At 43.4% G+C, this 20,141-nt stretch overlaps 1 protein-coding gene across 12 annotated transcripts in view; it reads right to left on the reverse strand.

Annotated features, from left to right (window-relative positions):
* mbnl3 (muscleblind-like splicing regulator 3) overlaps nucleotides 1–20,141 on the reverse strand; it is a 53,945-nt gene that overhangs the window by 20,433 nt on the left and 13,371 nt on the right. For 5 of the 12 annotated variants that reach the window (XM_072663436.1, XM_072663445.1, XM_072663442.1 and 2 more), the window contains exons 2-6: nucleotides 11,658–12,871; nucleotides 3,659–3,823; nucleotides 3,337–3,537; nucleotides 1,605–1,844; nucleotides 257–310 (exon numbers count right to left, since the gene is read on the reverse strand). In XM_072663436.1, coding sequence (XP_072519537.1) covers nucleotides 257–310; nucleotides 1,605–1,844; nucleotides 3,337–3,537; nucleotides 3,659–3,823; nucleotides 11,658–11,831 — 834 coding nt within the window. In that variant the 5' untranslated portion in view covers nucleotides 11,832–12,871. Of the gene's footprint in view, nucleotides 1–256; nucleotides 311–1,604; nucleotides 1,845–3,336; nucleotides 3,538–3,658; nucleotides 3,824–11,657; nucleotides 12,872–12,998; nucleotides 13,023–17,156; nucleotides 17,435–20,141 lie in introns of those variants that run through there. The other 7 variants (XM_072663438.1, XM_072663440.1, XM_072663441.1 and 4 more) reach the window with 4 other exon arrangements.

The raw sequence follows: 20,141 nt of genomic DNA on the forward strand, positions 1-20,141 counted from the left end.
ATGTAAAAAAAACAAAACAAAACAAAAGCTAAATCCTTTATGCAATTAGGAAACTGCACGTCCATAGAGTCTGCATCATAAATAATAAATTGAGTTATGTATGCGACTGAGCCAAGCTGGTTATAACCATTCTAAATGATGAATGTGCTTAAATGAGCATGTAGCATACAAGAGCGAGTGTTTGGCAGTAAGAAAAAAGTAAACAGGAGGTAAAAAAAAGAGGTATTAAAAAAAAAGGGAGAGAGGTCAAAAGTACCAGGTCAGGGGCTGGCTGCAGGTTGCGCTTCAGAGGACGCGCTGTAGGCTGCGGCTGGGTTAGCGGGCAGTGAGCGCATGACGACAGCAAACCAATCAATGAAGACAGACAAACAAAACACACACACATAGAGCACACAAGACTGTAACCAATGTGGGAATGGTGTCAGCAGTGATGGAATTATAGTGAATAATGTAGAAACAGGATGAAAAAAAGAGAGAGAGAGGACGTTAGGGCAACATAGGGCACAAATATCAGTCTATCAATGAATGCGGACATAATGGGCTGTGTGAGAGGGGGAAAAAAGATAGGCCAGCCTAAATGAAAGCAAAATGGTATACAAACAAAACAAAACTACAGCAAGCTGATGAGCAAGCTCAAGGGCTGGAGAGCATGACAACACTTCAACAAACCTGTGTGGAAAATAACAGAAGACTAGGGTGAGGAAAGACTATGCAAAATACTGACTGTTGCAATACTGAAATGCTGCAAGCGCTGCAGAGGACACAGAACAAGCACTCATGTCATGCGAGGGAGAGCACACTGCAGCAAAACAGCTGCATGCAGAAGGGGGGGAGGCAGCGTATAGCTATTGTTGCACCATTTCCTTTCTTCGCTTTATCTTTCTTTCACTCTCTTCTTCCCTCCTTTCCGCCTGCACCTGCACTGCAGAGCTGCCGTGTGTAACTGATCACAGAAGCAGAAGTTTCTATACATCACTGGGTAGACAAAGGGCCAGTCTCTGACACTCTCTCTCTCTCTCTTTCTAGCCCTTACACACACACACACACACACACACACGCAGCCTTGCAGGGACTCTGAATTATTAAACACACTCCTCATGCTCCCATACGCTGGGTTATAAATACACATCATACACATTCGTCCCATACTTCTAACACCTCTAAATAAGTGTTCTTGAGGCATGAATTACCCTTTGACAAGAACCTACTGAGAATGCAGACTTTATTTTGTGTATCAGCAAGTGGAAAGCGCCTCTTGAACTGAGAAGAAGACACAAGCTTTCCTGCACGTCACTCTTTCCTGTCGGATATCACTCTGTAATTACTGACTTAGCCAGTGTACATACTGATTAGTTTGTCTGCTCTGTGGAGCGATCACTTATCATTACCTAATGAATGAAGAAAGGAGGTTGTGACTTCATTTTGCAGTGTGCAGTGCACGTACTGCCACTAATCCTAACCCAGGTTATTAGTAAGACAATCTGCTGATGTTTTAAATGGCGTGCTCTCTATGAGTGTAGTGGTGTTTATGTTAAACCCTGTGGAACTGGGGAAGAGTTGAAAGATTAGGTAGAGTAGGTGGAGTGGAGCTGGCTCCGGCTCACCATGGCTGCCGCGGCGGCGCTCTGGCTGGCCTGGTGCTGGGCAGCCTTGATCCTGGCCTGCAGGTGCGCTGGCGGGTGAAAGTATTTGCACTTGTCGCGGCTGCAGCGGCCTTTGATGTAGTCCATGCAGACGATGACCGAATTCTCGCTGCCGTCCACCATGGCCGCCTCCATGGGGTGGGCGTAGCGGCAGTCGTTCTCGCCACGTGTACAGTTGCCGCGCTGGAACTCACGACACACCTGGAAAGCAGGTTAAAGTGGTAAGGTTAAGAACAAACCCATTACCATGTGCAGTACAGTAAACCCGCCTTAATGCAAACCCATAACCATGTGCAGTACAGTAAACTCGCCTTAATGCAAACCCATAACAACATGCAGTACAGTTAACACAGCTACACGCAAACCCGTAACAATGTGCAGTACGCTTAACCTATTAAACGCAAACCCGTAACAATGTGCAGTACGCTTAACCTATTAAACGCAAACCCGTAACAATGTGCAGTACGCTTAACCTATTAAACGCAAACCCGTAACAATGTGCAGTACAGTTAACACAGCTACACGCAAACCCGTAACAATGTGCAGTACGCTTAACCTATTAAACGCAAACCCGTAACAATGTGCAGTACAGTTAACACTGCTACACGCAAACCCATAACAATGTGCAGTACGCTTAACCTATTAAACACAAACCTGTAACAATGTGCAGTACGTTTAACCCCTTTAAACGCAAACCCATAACAATGTGCAGTATGTTTAACCTATTAAACACAAACCCGTAACAATGTGCAGTACGTTTAACCCCTTTAAACGCAAACCCATAACAATGTGCAGTATGTTTAACCTATTAAACACAAACCTGTAACAATGTGCAGTACAGTTAACCCCTTTAAACACAAACCTGTAACAATGTGCAGTACGTTTAACCTATTAAAAGCAAACCCATAACAATATGCAGTATGTTTAACCTATTAAACGCAAACCTGTGACAGAAAACACTGGGTAAAAATTAGATCCATGGCAGAATAGCATGGCAACAACCATAGTTAAAAAATATCTGAAAGAATGTGTTTGGGACAGATGATTTTAAAGTGAAGCCTGTTGTGTTTTTCATTACCTCGGAGTCCCTTTTCAACAGTATAACGTTTGTTCTACTGAGGATTTGTTTACTTAATTTACACTAAGACTATATAACTATAAAAAACAATTATTTTGACTAGACGTCCAAACCTTTGCTTACAGCTATATATCACACATTGATGTTTAGCAACTGCTCAGGACGTGTTTTAAGAGATCTATCCTTTATTTTTTTAGTGGAAAAAATGACAAAAAATTACTTGATATGATTAAGATTAAGACCCCAAAACATAGAGTGGGTGAGGCGCTAGGAATTTCAGATGATGTCAATCAGCAGACAAACACCACTGAGAACCTGCGGGACTAGTTGGGAAGAGTGTGGAGAACTAAAATTTTACCATTGTAGGAGGTCTGTAGGCAGCAGTGAAGAACATGTGGGAAGCAGTTCATTTAGATCAAGTTTTGTAAACTGATTTTTTTTTTTTTTTTTGGTGCGATCCTATTTTAACTGTCAGGAATGTACTTTTTTCACTCCAATCATTTAGATTTTTCAACCAATGACTCCTCCAATCTCAAACTATTATGTAATGCTGGCATGCAATCCTGATCTTACACAACACACTGATGAGACGGAGAACTGTGCCCAGAGCAGTACCTCAAGCTTGTCTGTGCGAACGTGCTTCTGCGTAGAGTTTCCGTTGCCCATGGTGATGCCGGTGGGGCTCCCCGGGACCAGCACGGGGGCGCTGGGCAGCAGCTCGGGCATGAGGCCGATGCCAGGGCTCATGTGGCCCATGTAGGGACTGAAAGCCACGCTCTGGCTGGCGGCCAGTGAAGGCGACACCGGGAACGAGGTCTGACGTGGAAGAACAGAAAGAAGGAGAGAGGGACAAGGGAGAGAGTTGTACTTCACTGCTTTCAAGCCAGCAGATTTACTGGTAAGGCAGAAGATGTTACGTGTGAAAAGCTGGGCTCACTATGGGCTGTAGCTGGGCTCCGGGCAGCATGAACTGCATCTGCTGGGCAAGCATGGCTGCAGCCGTCTTCTGCTGGATTAGGTTGTTGCGGCCGTTGATCTCCAGCTGGGTCTTTAGGTGAGGCGGCGGGTGAAGGTACTTACAGTTATCACGCGTACAGCGGCCCTAGGAGAAGAGCGGAGAGAAGGAGAACGAGAGAAGAGGAGAGAGAGGGTTTAGAGTGGCTGAATGATGAATAGTGCTGGCTCTTGCCTTTCGGATTCAAAAGAAGCTGTGGCTGGGGGACAGAGAGATAAGGCTTGCATGATTGAGAGGAAGAAATTAAAAAGGGCTTCCCTGTATATATGAGATCCAGCGCCACCAGCGTAATACCAGAAAGATAGAATATGTCAAAAATACAAATAAATGACTCCCAGGAGTATCGGAAATTCACTAGTCTTAGAAAATGCTGGGCCAATGGCAATAATCTACATGTGTGGATTCTGATATTATAGCTGTATTACTTTTATGTAGTAGTGGGCGCTATGGAATAAATATAACATCACAATATTTCATGATACACAATATGTCACAAAATGTATATCATAAGTTAGAAAGGCCAAAAAAATCAAAATAAGTACAATTTTGGAGAAATATGGAGAAATTGAGACAACTACTCATTTAGCATTTCTTCTGAAATCAAGGGTATTGAAAAGAGAGTTTTTGTTGAAGTTACTGACTCTCTACTGTCCAGAGAATCCTATTCAATTAACAATACTTCTCTATATGACCTAGACAAGCTGTGTGTGTGCACGCATTTGCAGAACTGTGTCAGCAGCATGTCCAACTTAAAGTAGCTATATGCATTCATTAAAAGGACATTTAGTGTATGTTTTATATGTAATAAACCATACAGTTCTAAAGGTTCAGTATTCTAAATGAATTGAGGACGTCTGTCTATGATATTCTCAAAAAAAAAAAGAATATCATGAAGTAATTTATCCAGTAACAATCAGGGGTGTATCGGCGGTACAAGTATTCATAACGAACGGGCACGGTACAGGTGTCACAGTTCGGTATATTCAGAGAATATCCGGTGATGATCAGTTATTTATCCCCATCTGCTTTTTGTACGCTTAATTTAAAATATAAAAAGCTCAATTTGTAAAAATGAACTGAAAACTGCCTAAATACAGATACTCTATTTCTGTATACTTGAATTGCATTACATCTTGACCCTGTTTTTTAATCTCAATGTAAAACACATTTTTGAAAAATTTTTCAAAAAAAAATTTCTAATTAATTTCTCTAATTACAGCATGAATCATCGAACAGCACTGCAAAATACTTTATGCCTCTAAAGTTCACCTTATTTCTGAAAAAAATGGATGAGACTGAAATAGAGGAAATGGCTTTAAGCGTATTTTACAACTAAACCCATGTAAGCATTTATCTGCCATTACTAATATGATTTATCCTTGCAGAAAATACCAACTCAACAAGTGAGTATCAGTGTCTACTGACCATTAGTGCACTCTGCATATGCTCTACTATGTTATCTACTATGCTGCGACAGCTTTACAGTACTTAGCCCTCGTTTGGGCATTTTGCACATCTCCATGTTGTGAAATACTGATAGATACATTATGGAACCACATGTTACCATGTTTCACACTCAACCTCCCCCATATGGGGATTTCCCATTACATGATCACTTGAATTACTGACTTCTCAAGCAGACAGCTTTTAAAATGCTATGCTGCACACGCCTTCGAGCCTCATGAGCCCTGTGGTGCAAGAGCATGTGCGCTGCGAGCTGGCAGGATTAGCTGAGGAAGGAATTCGGTGAACTCCTAACAACTTCATTAGCCCTGTAGAATAAATTGCACTCTATTAACCCTGTACAGATCAACAAGCGCACACCATAGATGTTAGCTTTTTTCTATGAATTTCTATTTCACCCTAAATGGTGCTGCAGTACTGGACATGTACTAATGCCAGAATGTAGCTGCTGTATCATTTAAGGTGGATGTGTGGATCAGCTGCAACAATGAAGAAGCAAAATTCCCCACTGTAAGTTCCAGTGGGCATTTTTGTTGCTGCTTGGCTGTGTCAGCTCCAGTGGGACTGTGTATGTTCATGTACTGTCCCCTCAAAAAAAAACTACCGCGTGTGTAGTCCGTTGAGTTCGCTCTGTCCAGTCTGTGACATGGAAGCAACATGATGGACAACTCACACGGAGCCACTAAGCAACTTGAGCAGCTTGTACCGAAGAAAAATGCTGTCTCACATTCATTAAAATAATAATTTCTTTATTGCTATGGAGGTAAAATCTTCAATTTATCATAATAGTGATTTAAGGTCATAAAATCGCCTCAACAGTCAAATCCTAAACTTCTGATTGGCTCATTGCATTAACTAGTACTAACCAAGCTCCACCTCTCTTAATATGGTCAAGCCCCTCCCCCCTTAAGAGGTCTGGACTAAACTGTTACAACTAGAAATGGCCAGCCATGTTACAGCGCCCATAGAGTAGAGAGGGTCTAGAGCCTTGCTCAAGGGTCCAACAATGGCAGGTTAGGGTCAAGGGTCCAACAGTGGCAGCTCAGTGGCAGCTTAAAGTCTTAACCAGTTCTAGCCAACCTCATCCTCTCTTTCTGTACCCATAGCCATCTATAAATCTAAATCTCATTCATGTTAGGTCTGGACTAAACCATTACAACTAGACAGGTTAAAATGGTATGCATACACTGCTGCACTCTATTAACACGCTCCTCAATATTTCATTCCTTATATGACTGTTGTGCATTACAGGTACGTACTTTACATATGTTCTGCTTAACAATGTGTGTGTCTTTCCTGAGGTTTATTACTGTGTGTCTCCCCTTCCACATTAGTGGTGGATCCTGCTGGCCTCTTGAAGATGAACACATCAGCGTCTCTATTCCTATGGGAGTCAGGTAACATAATACATGTCCATATAGAATCTTATGTAGCTAGTGTGATGAGTAAAACCATCCTGGCGATGAGGCAGATACACTTCATGTCCAAATGTTTGTGAACATCCCTTCTAACTAATGCATTCGGCTACTTCAAGTTGTAGCCACTGCAGTTTCCTTGTAGAAAAGTACTGCCAATAGAATAGGATTCTCTGGCGCAGATACACATGAACCTTATGCCAGGTGTGTGCTGAGTTGTGATCATCCAACATCCTGACCCTCCTGTCGCTAAATGCAAACGAATCCTCAGAGCAACGCTCCTCCAAAATCTAGTAGAAAGCCTTTCTCCTGGACAGTAGAGACAGTTGCTCCAACAAAAGCAGGATAAACTCTTTAATACCCTTGATTTTGGAAGAAACAATAAATAAGCAGGTGTCCCAATACTTTTGTCCATATAGTGTATCTACTGACTCACAAAGGTCTATGTTCATCACAAGCTTCATGCTACCAAGAGGATCTCTCTCTAAGAAGCAACTGTTTGTATAACAAGTAATAAAACCGTCACTTGGGGTGCGGAGGGAGGAGATGGAGCAGTTCTGGATCAATCAGAGCTCTGTACAGATGTCTCTTTTAGCCTGTCATCCATCCAAGCCTAAAGAGATTTGACCCATCAGGAACCGTGTAGAAATAAAGCTTTAAGGCGCTTTCAAATACTTTAATTCTCTTTTCTGGCGCTCTCTGCATGCCTGCCTTTATCTTATTAATTTCAGCACTTCTTTTGGCTGGTTGAGTTTACTGCATCAGCTGAGCTGTTTATCACAGGAAGCTGAACTCAAACTTCACTCAAATGATGATCAAAACATTCCAACCATGACGGTATAAACTGTCTGCTGAGCACCCCCGCTGCCATTGCCCAAATGAATGAGACATTTAAATGTCTGCTACGTGAGGCTGTCGCTGTCCCATCCCCCTGTCCCCATGCGACCTCTGCTCAGGCCGTAACGGTGATGCAGGTCCAGCAGGATTGAAAGTGAAAGGGATAGTTGAGGTGCCTTTGCTCTGAGCCCTGATTAGCAGCAGGTAACGGAAGAGGGGGTGATGGATAGGGGAGGCTGAGGAGATGCTAGACTCTGTGTCCCTGCTGCAGCACGGAGGGCTACCCCTGCTTATAGGCACACGGGCGCATTGCCGACCATAAAGAAAACAACCTGGCCTTAACTGTATTATTATTGACTGAAGGATATTTTCCAACCTTCGACAGCTGAGCCTCCAGACTGAGTTTTTGAGGATGCTTGATGTTGATAAGAGCATATAATCGCTGTTAGGCAAAAACCTTGTATTTCAAAAATGGCAACTTTACAGGAGAAGAAAAAACCCTTCTTAACTTAATGGAAGTCAATGTAAAAATATGTTATGCTATTGGTCAGTTCATCATAACATTTGGACACAATGTAAAGACCAACTGCCAGATTCATATTACTTACAAAAAGTGAAAAAATATCCAAAACAGAGGTGCAAGGTTTTTGATATACAGAACACATAATACCTTGAAAACACATTTAAAATTTGAGTAATTATTGAAACATTTGAGAAATTATCTTAGAGCATGACAATTTAAATTGACAGCCATACCATTGAACAAACAGAATAGTAGATTCATCAAATAACTATCATTTAAATAAACGACTAATTTAACCATTATGCATTCAGCCGTTTCCTCTTACTTTGTCCCACCAAAGTGATGCCTTGTTCTGTCTATGTGGCCGGCGATTTCTCCTCTTTTACATCTAGACATATTAGAATACAACCAGGAAGTGGTGTGAGAACGTAGTAGCCCGTGATGCTACATACAGTCTTATGCAAATATTGCACCCCTAGTAAAATGACACCTTTTGTTTTCACTCAAGCAACCAAAAAAAACCCCCACATGTAATCGGACTACGGCTGTCTAAACGTATGCATAGGTCTATGGCAGCTGTACAATGCGAAGTTCTACTCTGTAAAAACCAAAAAGACAAATAACAGGTGGAACAGCTTGAGAAATACATCGTTTGCACTATATCAGAGCCATCAGCATAGCTGGTGAACTAATCGCTGCAAGCTCAAACATGCTTTACATCGAGCCAGCTTCGTATAAACAGGGATGCGCCTCACACAGTCATACGCATACATGCATGGCTGTAGTGATAGCAATGTTTGCATCAGCAGTAAAGACTGTGTTCAGGGAGCGTTTAGTAACGAGCAAACAGTCCCCCAAGAGCAGGTAGGTGAACTACCCAAAACACAGAGGAGAAGGCAGCGCTGCAGTCAAAAGCAGCACACAGCGACAGCGCCAGCCTGCATTATTAATGGCCACGTTGCACAGCTACGCTACCAGAAATCTATCATCCCTGGACTACATAAACACGCAGAAGTAAGGAAAAACACTATTCTACGCAGTCAGTAGAGGAGGCATCCACTGAGCTCTGTGTTTTCCTCCTGACGCAGAGAGAGGGAGAGAGAGAGAGAGAGAGAAATGAAAAGCTGTAAGTCATGTCAAGCAGGATGCACTGGGTCAGGGATCTCCTCTGCGTAGCCATGGTAACGCACCCGGCAACCAGGAGGAAGTTTTGCCTCATACTGTCTCCGCACTGCTCATTGGTCGCAGAGCGGGAGAGGGGGAAGAGGGAATGAGGAGAAAAAAAAAAGAAAAAAAGAGAGAATTGCTCTATAATGAACCAAAACCATTCTCAGCCATGTCTGCTACTTGAGGCTTTGTATAAGATAGGTACTTCAGTGAAGAACTGATTAAGATGTAGCAGGAGACCAGAGCGTCAGAGCCTGACTCAAAGTCCGGTCTGAACCGAACAGCATCCCAACGCTCTTTAAGCCGAGCTCTTTGGCTCCAACTTTCGCTAGTAGCAGTAGCTGTTTAAGCCTTTCCCTGTGAGAACGGGGAAATTTGTTAGTGGAATGCAGGAATTTAAATGACGGCAGCACATTTGCGGAGAGTAGCCGGCTGCATAATTCATGCTCCTCTATGAGTTAGCGGGCAGGCAGGCCAGTCAGGACTAATGGATAAAGAAGGGTCTCCTGCAGAAGAGGCTAGTTAGGAGAAAGGACACTGGGGCAGCCATTAAGGGATGTCGATAAATTAGCAGAGAGGAGGAGAGCAGGGAGAGAGGAGGGGTGGAATGGGCTCCTGTCTGCGGAGAAATGAATGGGTGCTATTAATATGAACAGCGCACTATGATTAAAACCCGGACCGCCATCGCAGGCAGCCTTTCATATGTTCAGAGTTAATTAAGGCACGTGCATGGTCTCCAGCTACCAGTTCAAACAGGTTCTGGAAAACTGTCCAAAAATTGGAGAAGAAGAAACTTCATTCCGACTGACCGTGCCTTGCCTAGGAGAACGGGGCTGGCATGACACCAGGCTTGTGTGTGGGAACCTTGAAGTAAAGGGTTTGATAAACAGAAACGTGGCCTGACCTTCATCCACAGCCCCTCCCTCCCACCCTCCCTCAGGGTCATGCAGCCGGTGAGGCGACTGCTTTTCCACCTTCAATAAACAATCCCATTTCACTTGGTAATCCAGGTGCTGCCCAGACTATCACACCGAGCAAACGGCAATAATGCTGTTTTAAGGGCCGCGGGGGGATAAGCGCACGGCGAGTGCTGTTTTCCACTGCTAGTCTTCCATACACTCTGCTTCTCTACCTCCTAGCATCTGGCCTAGGCCGCAGAAGGCAGAAAAATGGCCAAATAATAAATTCTAACTCGATAAGACTGGAGACAGCCCGTGCACTCAGACAGAGACGGCCTTGTCCTGGGTTCTCCGTGGAGAGGGAACAAAAACACAGAGCGATGGCTGCGCGAGTGATGCTACTTTCCATTTTTCCGCAAAACAAACGTGGCTTTTTTGTTTCTCATAACCCAGGCTAGCACACATCCCCTCCTCCGTATCCGATCGTGCAACGTTAATGATCAGCAGCTCTGAGCTGAACGCCTCCAAATGCTTGGAGGTGGAAAGGAAGAGTGCTTGGGTTGCCAAATTCAAGCATTCAGATTGATTGACCGGTTGATATGTCACTCAGCAGTGGGCAGAGAGGGTGAGAAGTGAGAATATGGCTATTACATTCTTTGCAATCTCAAGTAACAGTGAATGCACGGCATCACTGATGCCCAAACCTCAATCTAATCAAGACCAAACATTATTAACCTTCATTAGAAATATCTCTTGTCTCTGCTCCAGAATCAAAGATCACTTTGAGATGCCTTCCTTAGTCATATGCTAGTCATAAGCTACGCTATATTGGATTTTCCGAAATGCAAGGTTATTTGATAATAAAATAAAATAAAATAAAAAAATAAATGTATCCTGCTTTTGTTGGAGTAACTGTCTGCTGTCCAGCGAAAGCTTTCTAATAGATTCTGAAGCACTGCTGTGAGGATTTGATTGCATTGAGCAACAAGAGTGTTAGTGAGGTTGGATGATCACCACCTCACCTCATCTCCAACTCCAAAACTCATGCCAAAATTATTGGATGGAGCAAAGCCATTCCAGAGAACACAGTTCCACTGCTCCACAGCTCAATGCTGGGAGGTTTTATACCCCTCTAGCCCACGCCTGGCATTAGGCATGGTGGCAATAGGTTCATTACTCTGCTCATTTCTGCTGAGATACACTGTTTAAAGTAATTTGGCCTGTGCTTAAAACCATATGTTTCAGAACACCAAAAACCAGTGTGGACATTAGCTTGCATTATAGATGTTTTAGTCTAATAAAGTGCTTAATCAGGCCCTTTGCAGACGCAGTTGACCCAGGCCTGCTGCAGACCACAGGAGGCTGCAGGGTTTTAAGGCTGACACAAACACAAACTGCTTTTCAGGACATCAGCAGGAGAGGGATAGCAACTCAGCAAATGAGCCCGGAGGTGTTAGTGATGCCAGAAGATATATCCAGTGTATACGTAAGTGTGTGTGTGTGTGTATATGATACGTCCCCTCTGATGTGTCCACTCTGAGTCTAACTGCTCTACGTTCTACGGCAGAGCTAAACCAAGCAATGTGTATCTGTGCGAGTGTGCGCATCTGGGTTACCTTGAGAGAGTCGAAGCAGGCAATGACGCGGCCGTTCTCCACGTGGCAGGTGCGGGAGGGGTGGGCGAATTTGCACTCGGTGTCGGAGCGCGAGCAGGCGCCTCTCTGGAACTCGCGGCACACCTCCAGGGTCAGCCACTTGGTGTCGCGGCCCATGGCCACGTTGATGGCCATGGCGTTGCCTTGGCGCACGGGAGGTGGGCAGCAGGCCGGGAACAGGGCCGTGCGGGAGACAGAAGGTCAAAAATGGACAAGTATGGCACGGCAAAAAAAAAAACACTTTGTTGAGAGGGACGGTTGTGGTGAGGCAAAAAACAATGTGCCGCTGTGCAAAAGGAACAAGACGTGCTCTAGAGTCGTGAGAACAGTAAAACAGTATCACTCTCGATGTGTCTGTATGTTCTTGTGTGGTTAGTCTGGATTCCGGTGCTGCAGGAAGAAGCAGAGAGCAGGTGTGTCCAGTAGAGGTTTGCTGAGACTGGGGCCGGTCACTGTGGCATGCTGCAGTAGGTCCTTGACTGCTGGCGGCAGACTGAGGCACTAAAAGAGCAGACCGGCACGTTTTCCTGGGCTGCAGTGGCCGTCCCTCAGTCTAGACTCTCCTACTGCGTGTCCTAAAACAAACCCCCCCCCTTCGTCCATTTAAAAGTACCTCACACTTCCACCACTTTTAGGCTCCTGAATGCCCCCGTCCTACTGCCGCAGTCAGAGCACTTTCTGAAGATGCTTGCATGTCTGGTTGACAGAAGAGAGAGAAGCTGGGCAAATAAAGAGAGGCACTATAAAGCTGTTAAGTCCAAAAGGGGAAAGTAATCGACTGTCCTTGTATTAACAGGGCGATATGGCTGGCGAGGTGGGGGTGGGGGTGGTGGTAGAGCAGGGGAGAAAAGCTGGGATCGAGGAACAGCAAATGGGCCGATTGACTGTTTGCCTGTCAGGGTGAAATATAGCCCCAGTCAAGGCCAAGCACACTCCTAGACACACATACACACACAGGGCAGCGGGAGACAGCGAATGAGGTGGGGGGCAGCAGCGTGGGAGAAAGCGTGCACGGTGAGAGGCTGCTGCAGCATCCAGTCCAGGCACTTTGTGGTGATGCGCGTCCTCCGCCTTCTATTTAAGTCGCATTCTTGTCCGTCCTGCTTTTCCTTCGTCCCTTCTTCTCATCGTAGCCCTCCGCCGTCGCCCTCGGTTACTTCGGAGCCAAACCTGTCCTTCGGCGAGAGAAAAAAAAGAAAAAAGGAAAAAGGGAAAGAAAAAAATACAAGAGAGTTAGAAAAATAGGCAGCGGATTCAAAAACAAGAACAAAAAAATACTAATAAAAAGGCTGACGTGGAAACCTTCGTAAAATATGAAGTTTCTGGATGAAATGGCAGAAAAAGAAAAGCGTGCAAAAATAAACAAAGCCAACGCTTTAAGGCTCAACTATTTACACTGCAAACCTGTAAGTAGGAGAAAGAGAGAGCGAGAGAACGAAAGCGCATGGCAGAGCGCGCGTGAGAGAGCGAGAGAGCTTGGGAAAAAAAAAAAAGAAAGAGAGGTAGAGGAGGAGTGCAGACGGGAGGCAGGCAGCAATGCACAGGAAAGGGCAGGCTGTGTCTTGATTAAGAGATACAGGGAGGGAGAGAGGAAGGGAGGGGGAAGAGAGCAGGGGAGAATGAGGGAGGGAGAGAGAGAGAGAGAGAGAGAGAGAGCTACGTCACTTTATGATCAGCAGTGTGTGTGGGAACAGGCCAAAGTTGATGTCAGATACGTCACAGCTTCGGGAAGCTCTAAAATGAGCGGGTAAAGTGAATTCCTCTCTGACTATTGTAAACGTTTAAGGGAAAAAGGGAAAGGTAGTGTGAGCGAGAGAGAGATGGGAAAAAAGAGACAGAGATAGGGGGAGGGCAAAGACAGGTCCTGGCGACAGCAGCTGCTTAGCATTCAGCAGGGGCGAAAGCCAATCAGCGGCTGCTTTGCAAACAGGCTGAGCAGGGCTTTGGCCAATGAGGAGGAGCGTTGCACCAATCTCAGCATTTATTCCTTCCTGCCTCTTCTGGTGGAAACTGCTATTGCACCGGCTTCTTGGCTGAATTCTAAAGAGAACTGAGCACGCCTGCCTCTTTCTTCCACAAGCTTTATCAGGAGTTTCTGTACTGGCGCATTAGCCAGATATGCAATCACCACACAGCCTGAGACTAACACACAGCACACACAGGTGAGGCAGATAAGAGGACAGAGGAGAGGCACAATGGAAAAAGCTGCTTGTGCTCAGTATTAGTCTTAGAGATATTTCTGGAGCAGGTGCGAGTTAACAGAAATGGCTACTGCACTATGGAGTAGGTTTAGGTCAGGTCTGGCTAGGGGCAGGTTTAGCTAGGGGCATGTCAGGGAGCCATGTGGAAATTAAGCTGCAAAAACAGACCGAATTCACAGAACTCTGCGAACTTACTATTATGGGATTTCATGAACACTAATATGTTTACAACCACTGTGTCCACTTATTCATAGTTCAGCTGTTTAGCCCTGCTTATCTGCGTTCAAGTTACGGCCTGTTCAGAATCTTGGAGCTTTGTAAACAAACATATATATTAATGATGTTCAGACAAAGTCCGAAACTGACGGACTGTGATGCTGATGCTGAATACATTGTTCAATTGGAGCCTGCTCTATTTTCTGCGCTGTATGAATGCATTAAACCAATCTGACCAAGCAGAGCTCCACTGTCATGGTTGCAGACCAAACAAATTAGCATCCAATGAGCAAACCAGCTCATCTTGTTCATGGCAAAACACAAAATCTTATATGCTGAACAGCAACATGTCAACTATAACATTTCAGAGGTTAAAGAAAATATATGACGGAGCAGAGCTGAGAGGCTGGGGAATGGTCGTGAGTACTCCCCTCGCTAATGAGCATACATGTGGAGGAGAGAAATTAAAGAGGGCAGAAGTGGACAGGGAGCAGACAGCTGTGGAGTTCCGTTTAGCCCCATTTACAGAGCACAAAAGGCAAAAAAAACACAAAAACCCTCTGACTTCCTGTGAAGGTGTCCCCTCAGTAAGATTCGCATGCGATTTTTATGACCGAATCGGTGTGAATCAGCCTTTATGAAGAGCATTTCAGCTTGGACTGCCTTTTGAGCAGAGGAGCATATTATTTTGGAAGTACTAGGGGTGCAACAGTTCACCCCTTTCACAATTCGGTTTGGTGTTCAGTTTCTAGGCAATGGTTTAGTTTAGATCATATTTTAGCTTGGATTTTGTATTTATTGTTAAGTTCAGACTAATGTTTTCACACTGCAAATAAAATCTGGATTTTTGCAAAGATTAAAAAAATATTAGCACCAAAAAACTGCCCTGAGTATATTTCTTTCTTTCTTTTCTGTTTTTCACTTTTTGATCCAATCCTGAAGTTGTTCTTTACATTATGTCAAACTTTTATGATGCATGAACCAATGAGAATGCTCTATTTACATTGCTTTTCAATAACAATTAAAAAACAGTTTTTTTTTACCTTCTACTGTAAAATTGGGATTTTTAAAGTTTTTGTGTGACAGTGACTATATCGTCACTCTCTAATGAAAAACATACATCTCCAAAATAATGACTTTGCAGGAGAAGACATGTAATGTTTCGGCTCTGAATGGTCAATGTAAAATAAGAGGTTATTTCACCTAATGTAGAGCTGTTCTAATGGTCTATTCATCCAGAATTATTTACACAGTGTACAGAGCAGCTACAAACACTGTAGAAAAATAAAAACGGATAAAAATGAGATACATGGTTTTCACTGGTCAGCAGGGATCTGTGTATTTTGATTTAGAAGTTTGTAGTTTATAAACCAAGATCAGTTATACATACCCAGTACTTATGCTTTATGCCTGGCCAACACTACAGGGTTTTAAAAAATCCTAACCGAGGTTAAAAATGTGAAAGACCCAACACAATGACATTTTTCACACATTATTCCAGCAGACAACTCTGAACCACAAAAAAATTGCACAGAAAAAGGCAAGAGGCAGAAAAGAATGTAGGCATACTTTATATTTGTGTATTTAAAAGCCATTTTTCAGAGCAGTAAGAATGAATTCATTAAAACAACTCTTATGTTAGAATAATAAATGTAGTGCTAATTAATAAAGCCAAAAAGTACATTTCATTTATTGTATGAGATTCAAAGTGTTAACTATTTCCAAACTTCTCTGAAGCCCAGTATATTTGTAGCTTATCATCATATCTGCTTTTGTTAAAATGGATAAAAAAGAAGCTTGAAAGATTTCAAATATTAATCAGAAAAATAAGAAAATGTCATTTTTTTAATGTCATACTCATGTATGTATGCAACATATATATGTATTCAGGTTCACGCTGCAGTATGTATGAGCCCGGCATGACATTAAACCAGAGAACTGGAATCCACCCCACACTACAGGATCCTGAACCGCAAATATTCAACACGTTTCAAACTGACGATTCACAATCGGGGCGGCCCGACTGCACTGGGAGGAGATCGGAGGACTAAAGACTCTGGATTCTAGACACCACGCACAAGAGGATAATCTGGGAAGATTATCGTATAAGATCGTCCCGATATCTGGAGACGTTTCGCGATTGTCAGGAGGAGCAAATCGGCCTTAAATTGGCTCCCATACTATGGGCCAGTTTGTTCTCTGTGTTTAGTGCACAGTCCTATGCGAGCTTAGCATTCCTGATTATTTAACGCACCTGGTTGAACTCAGCGGCTGATTGGTGAGGCCTTTGTGGCTTGATCACAGGTGAAAAGCCCTGTGGTTTGATGCGTTGTTGAATTACAACTGTGGGGAAAAAGTTAAAATAAAAATAAAATAATAATATAAAAATAAAAATAAAAATATCGTTTTATTACTGTTAGCTGAACCCTGGCCGCAGATTTAGGTGCAGAACTGTTACAGCACTATTCGGTACTTAAAACATTGAACAGCATCACGTTTCATTATAAAGACAATAGAATTTGTTCTGTTTAGCTGGATGTGATGCAGCAATTTTTTAAAATATTTTTTGCCTTATTGCTTATCCTTATTATTAAATAAGGCAAAAAAAAAAAAAAACTGAACAAAGGTTATTCAGAAAAGGACAGCAGTCAATTTCTGGTGAATGAAATCATACTAATGTCATACATTAACCTCAATAAAACACAAAAAATACAGGATATGAGCCCTTAAAAAACCACGATCTCAACAAAAGAGGAAGTGGGAGTATGTTTGCACATTTTGTATACAAATTTGTTTATGTGCTGGGAGGGTCTGGCAGCTGATATGTGGACCCGTCCAAGTCCATGTGATGGGGTGACTGGCTTCTGGAGCTCCATATATTTGCGAGAAGACTAGCCGAACCTACACGCTGAACGCGGCAATGACAGTAAACGATGAGTCAGTGGGCAATTTGATTTTAAACAGGTATTGAAATAGCACTGATTGGTTTGACGGGAGTGACAGTATAAAGACTATGTGCTGTGTTTTTGCACTCTTAACTTACCGGTCCCGTTCAGAGTAGGTTTCGTACACGTGACGTTAACAAGTCATAAGATCACCCGTCATAGCACAGCATGCAGCAGGAGCTTGGGCGGTCTGTTAACAAAACAAACGACGTGTGCTGAAGGCAGGAATAATTCCCCACTCTGCTGCTTTGTGACACTCAATTGGTTTGATTTAAAAATGATGGCCCCCGGACCAGAACTCATGCACATGTGTGATATGATGTTCAGACAATGATGAGTGCAAATTAGGTACATTTTTCTGTAACCTGAGTCAGGAACAACCACTGGCTAATGCTGGCTATCCATTACATTGTGAACATGGACTACATGAGTGTCCGTGTTCTGCTAAAAGCTCCAAGACCAAGCTCCAAGCTCAAGACCAGCTTTTGCTGGCAACTGGGTTTAGATGCTTTAAGCTTTGATGGTCAAGTCAGCTGGTTAGACTGGTAATCCTAGAGAAAACACACAGAATATGCTGGCAAATCAGCTGGTTAAGCTGGTAGACCAGATTAGCTCTTGATCCGCACAATGTGTGTTTTCATTAGAATTTGATAGCTACCAAGATGGTTGTGAAGCTGATCATACTGGTTGACTAGTTTGGTCATAATGGTGGATCAGGCTGGTCATGCTGATCGACTAATGTGGTCATACTGGTCAGGTTGACTAGCGTAGTGTTTCTCTGCCCTGGTCCTGGAGGCACCCTGCCCTGCACAGTTTGGTGGATTCTCTACTTTTACACACCCCTGCAACGCTGAAAGTAGGGCTTGGTAATGAGCTGATTACTTCAATCAGGTGTGTTGGGAGCAGCGAAAATGTGCAGGGCAGGGTGCGATCAGGATCAGGGCTGAGAAACACTGGACTAGAGTAGTCATACCGGTCCAGCTTGGTCATACTGGTTGACCAGCTTGGTCAAGCTAGTCACGCTGGTAGTCCAGCCAAACCTCCAAACTCATGCAAAAACAAAAACATACCCTACGCTGCTCAAGAGACAAGGTGGTTAACCAGCTTGACAACATTTTTTTTTAGCAGGGCAGTTATCAAATAATTGATAGCTGATACCAAACAAGACGTCAATGACTATTAAAGAGTAATATTGTTGAGATTAAGGTTTATGTAATTAAACCATTATTGTACTAGTACCAGTATATATTTGCTTAGAAAAAAAACTGATGTTCTTAGAGTCCGTTTTTAAAACTGGAATTTGATAACGCACTTATTTCACTGCAGAAAGCAGAATGCTTTAATGATGGTGGGTTACTATGCTAAAACATCTTACAAATATCCATTAATTTTGTGTATCATTGCTGTTGCACAAAAAAAAAATCAAAGTGGCAACTTTACCGGAAAAGGGAAAAGAACTTCATAACTTGAACTAATGAAAGTCAATGTAAAAAGAGTTTTTTTAGTCATTTCTATTTGTCCATTTATCTAGAAATTTCAATACAATGTAAAGAAAATCGGAAAGACTCAAAAAGTCCCAAAAGGTGAAAGAGGCAAAAAATAAAGGCCATATTTTTCTTGGGCTGCGTCCCAATTGTGTACTAAACACTTATGCTATTTACTATTTACTATAATACTAATTCTAATAGTGCAGGTATGGCAGATTAGTACACAACATATACTAACATAAACATACTAACCCATTTTATACTAACAGCAAATAATAAGGCGTCACTGTAAGTTCTCCAGCCTCCGTCGCCACCGCACCTTATGTCGCTAGCCGCCATCTTTTTCTGATACTGTTACAGACGTGAGTAGCTCTTCTCTTTTTAATCACATTGCATTGTGGGATGATAATGTCCATCGTAAACACACTCAAAAAGCATCCAGTTCTGAGTATCTTAGATATATGAGGATGCTTTACCTTGACACGTTTATCTATACTACATACTTCATATGACTAATACTAACTAGTTTTTGAATTAGTACACAATTGGGACACACCCCTAGATTTAGTCCTAATTTCTACATTTTAGAAAGGTTTGTGTCCTGTGGTTCAGGACCCAAATCAACTAATAGTGCACTCTAATTAAGGTAAAGCTCTACCACCCATCAAAAGCAGATGACAAAGCATAGCAGTGACTTATGACTTGAAGATGTAGGACAAAGGGATGAATGAATAAAAGGGCTACGGGAGAGCTGACGAACAGACGAGACTGCGGTGAATCAGTAGAGAGAGAGAGAGAGTGAGAGAGATAGAGGGAAGGTGGGAGAAAGAAGGGCAGATAGGATCTGTCCCCGAGTCTCCCAGAGACAGACACAGACGGAGGAGGCGGCGGGGGTGCGCGCGTGCGTGCGCGAGTGTGTGTGTGTGTGACTGCGCAGACAGACAGGCCAGAAGGAGAGCACTGCAGTGAAGTGGGAGAGGGTGTGAGGGAGAGAGTGTATGCATGTGTGTGTGTATGACAGAAAAGGAGAGAGAGATAGAATTAGGTGGGGGTGGAAATTGAATTTAGAACTCCCACTTTCAGACTCCAGAACAAAGGCACCCCCACATGAAAAGAAAACGAGAAGAGAAGAAAGCAGAAGAGGGAGACTTGTTCACGCGTGCGGCTCTCTTTTCCCTCTTTACAGTACCTGGCTTACAGTGAGATCGATTCGAGTTTGCTCAGGGGTAAGCGTCCCCCTCTGCAGAGGCCCCTGCACCTCAGCTACACCACCACTGCAATCAGACCTGGACAGTATTGACAGCATTCAGCCTCACTACAAGTACCAAATACACCAGTTAGGAACAGGCAGTACAGCAAACGTCACGATAACGACACTGTGCTTGTTTTATTAGTTAAGACAGACTAAATGCACTGGAAGTACCAAATTCGGAGAGATTGGAGTGCGTCCACTTAAACAAGACTAATCGCTCTATTAGCAAAGACACGTGCAGGTGTTCAGGGTTCTAAAACTGACCACAATGTGCTAAATAATAAAAGTGTATAGTGGTGTAATTCATCACAGTAACATCTATTGCTCAGCCCCAATCGCATCAT

This window comes from Salminus brasiliensis, chromosome 19, assembly GCF_030463535.1.
Source record: "Salminus brasiliensis chromosome 19, fSalBra1.hap2, whole genome shotgun sequence".
NCBI classification, from domain to species: Eukaryota; Metazoa; Chordata; class Actinopteri; order Characiformes; family Bryconidae; genus Salminus; species Salminus brasiliensis.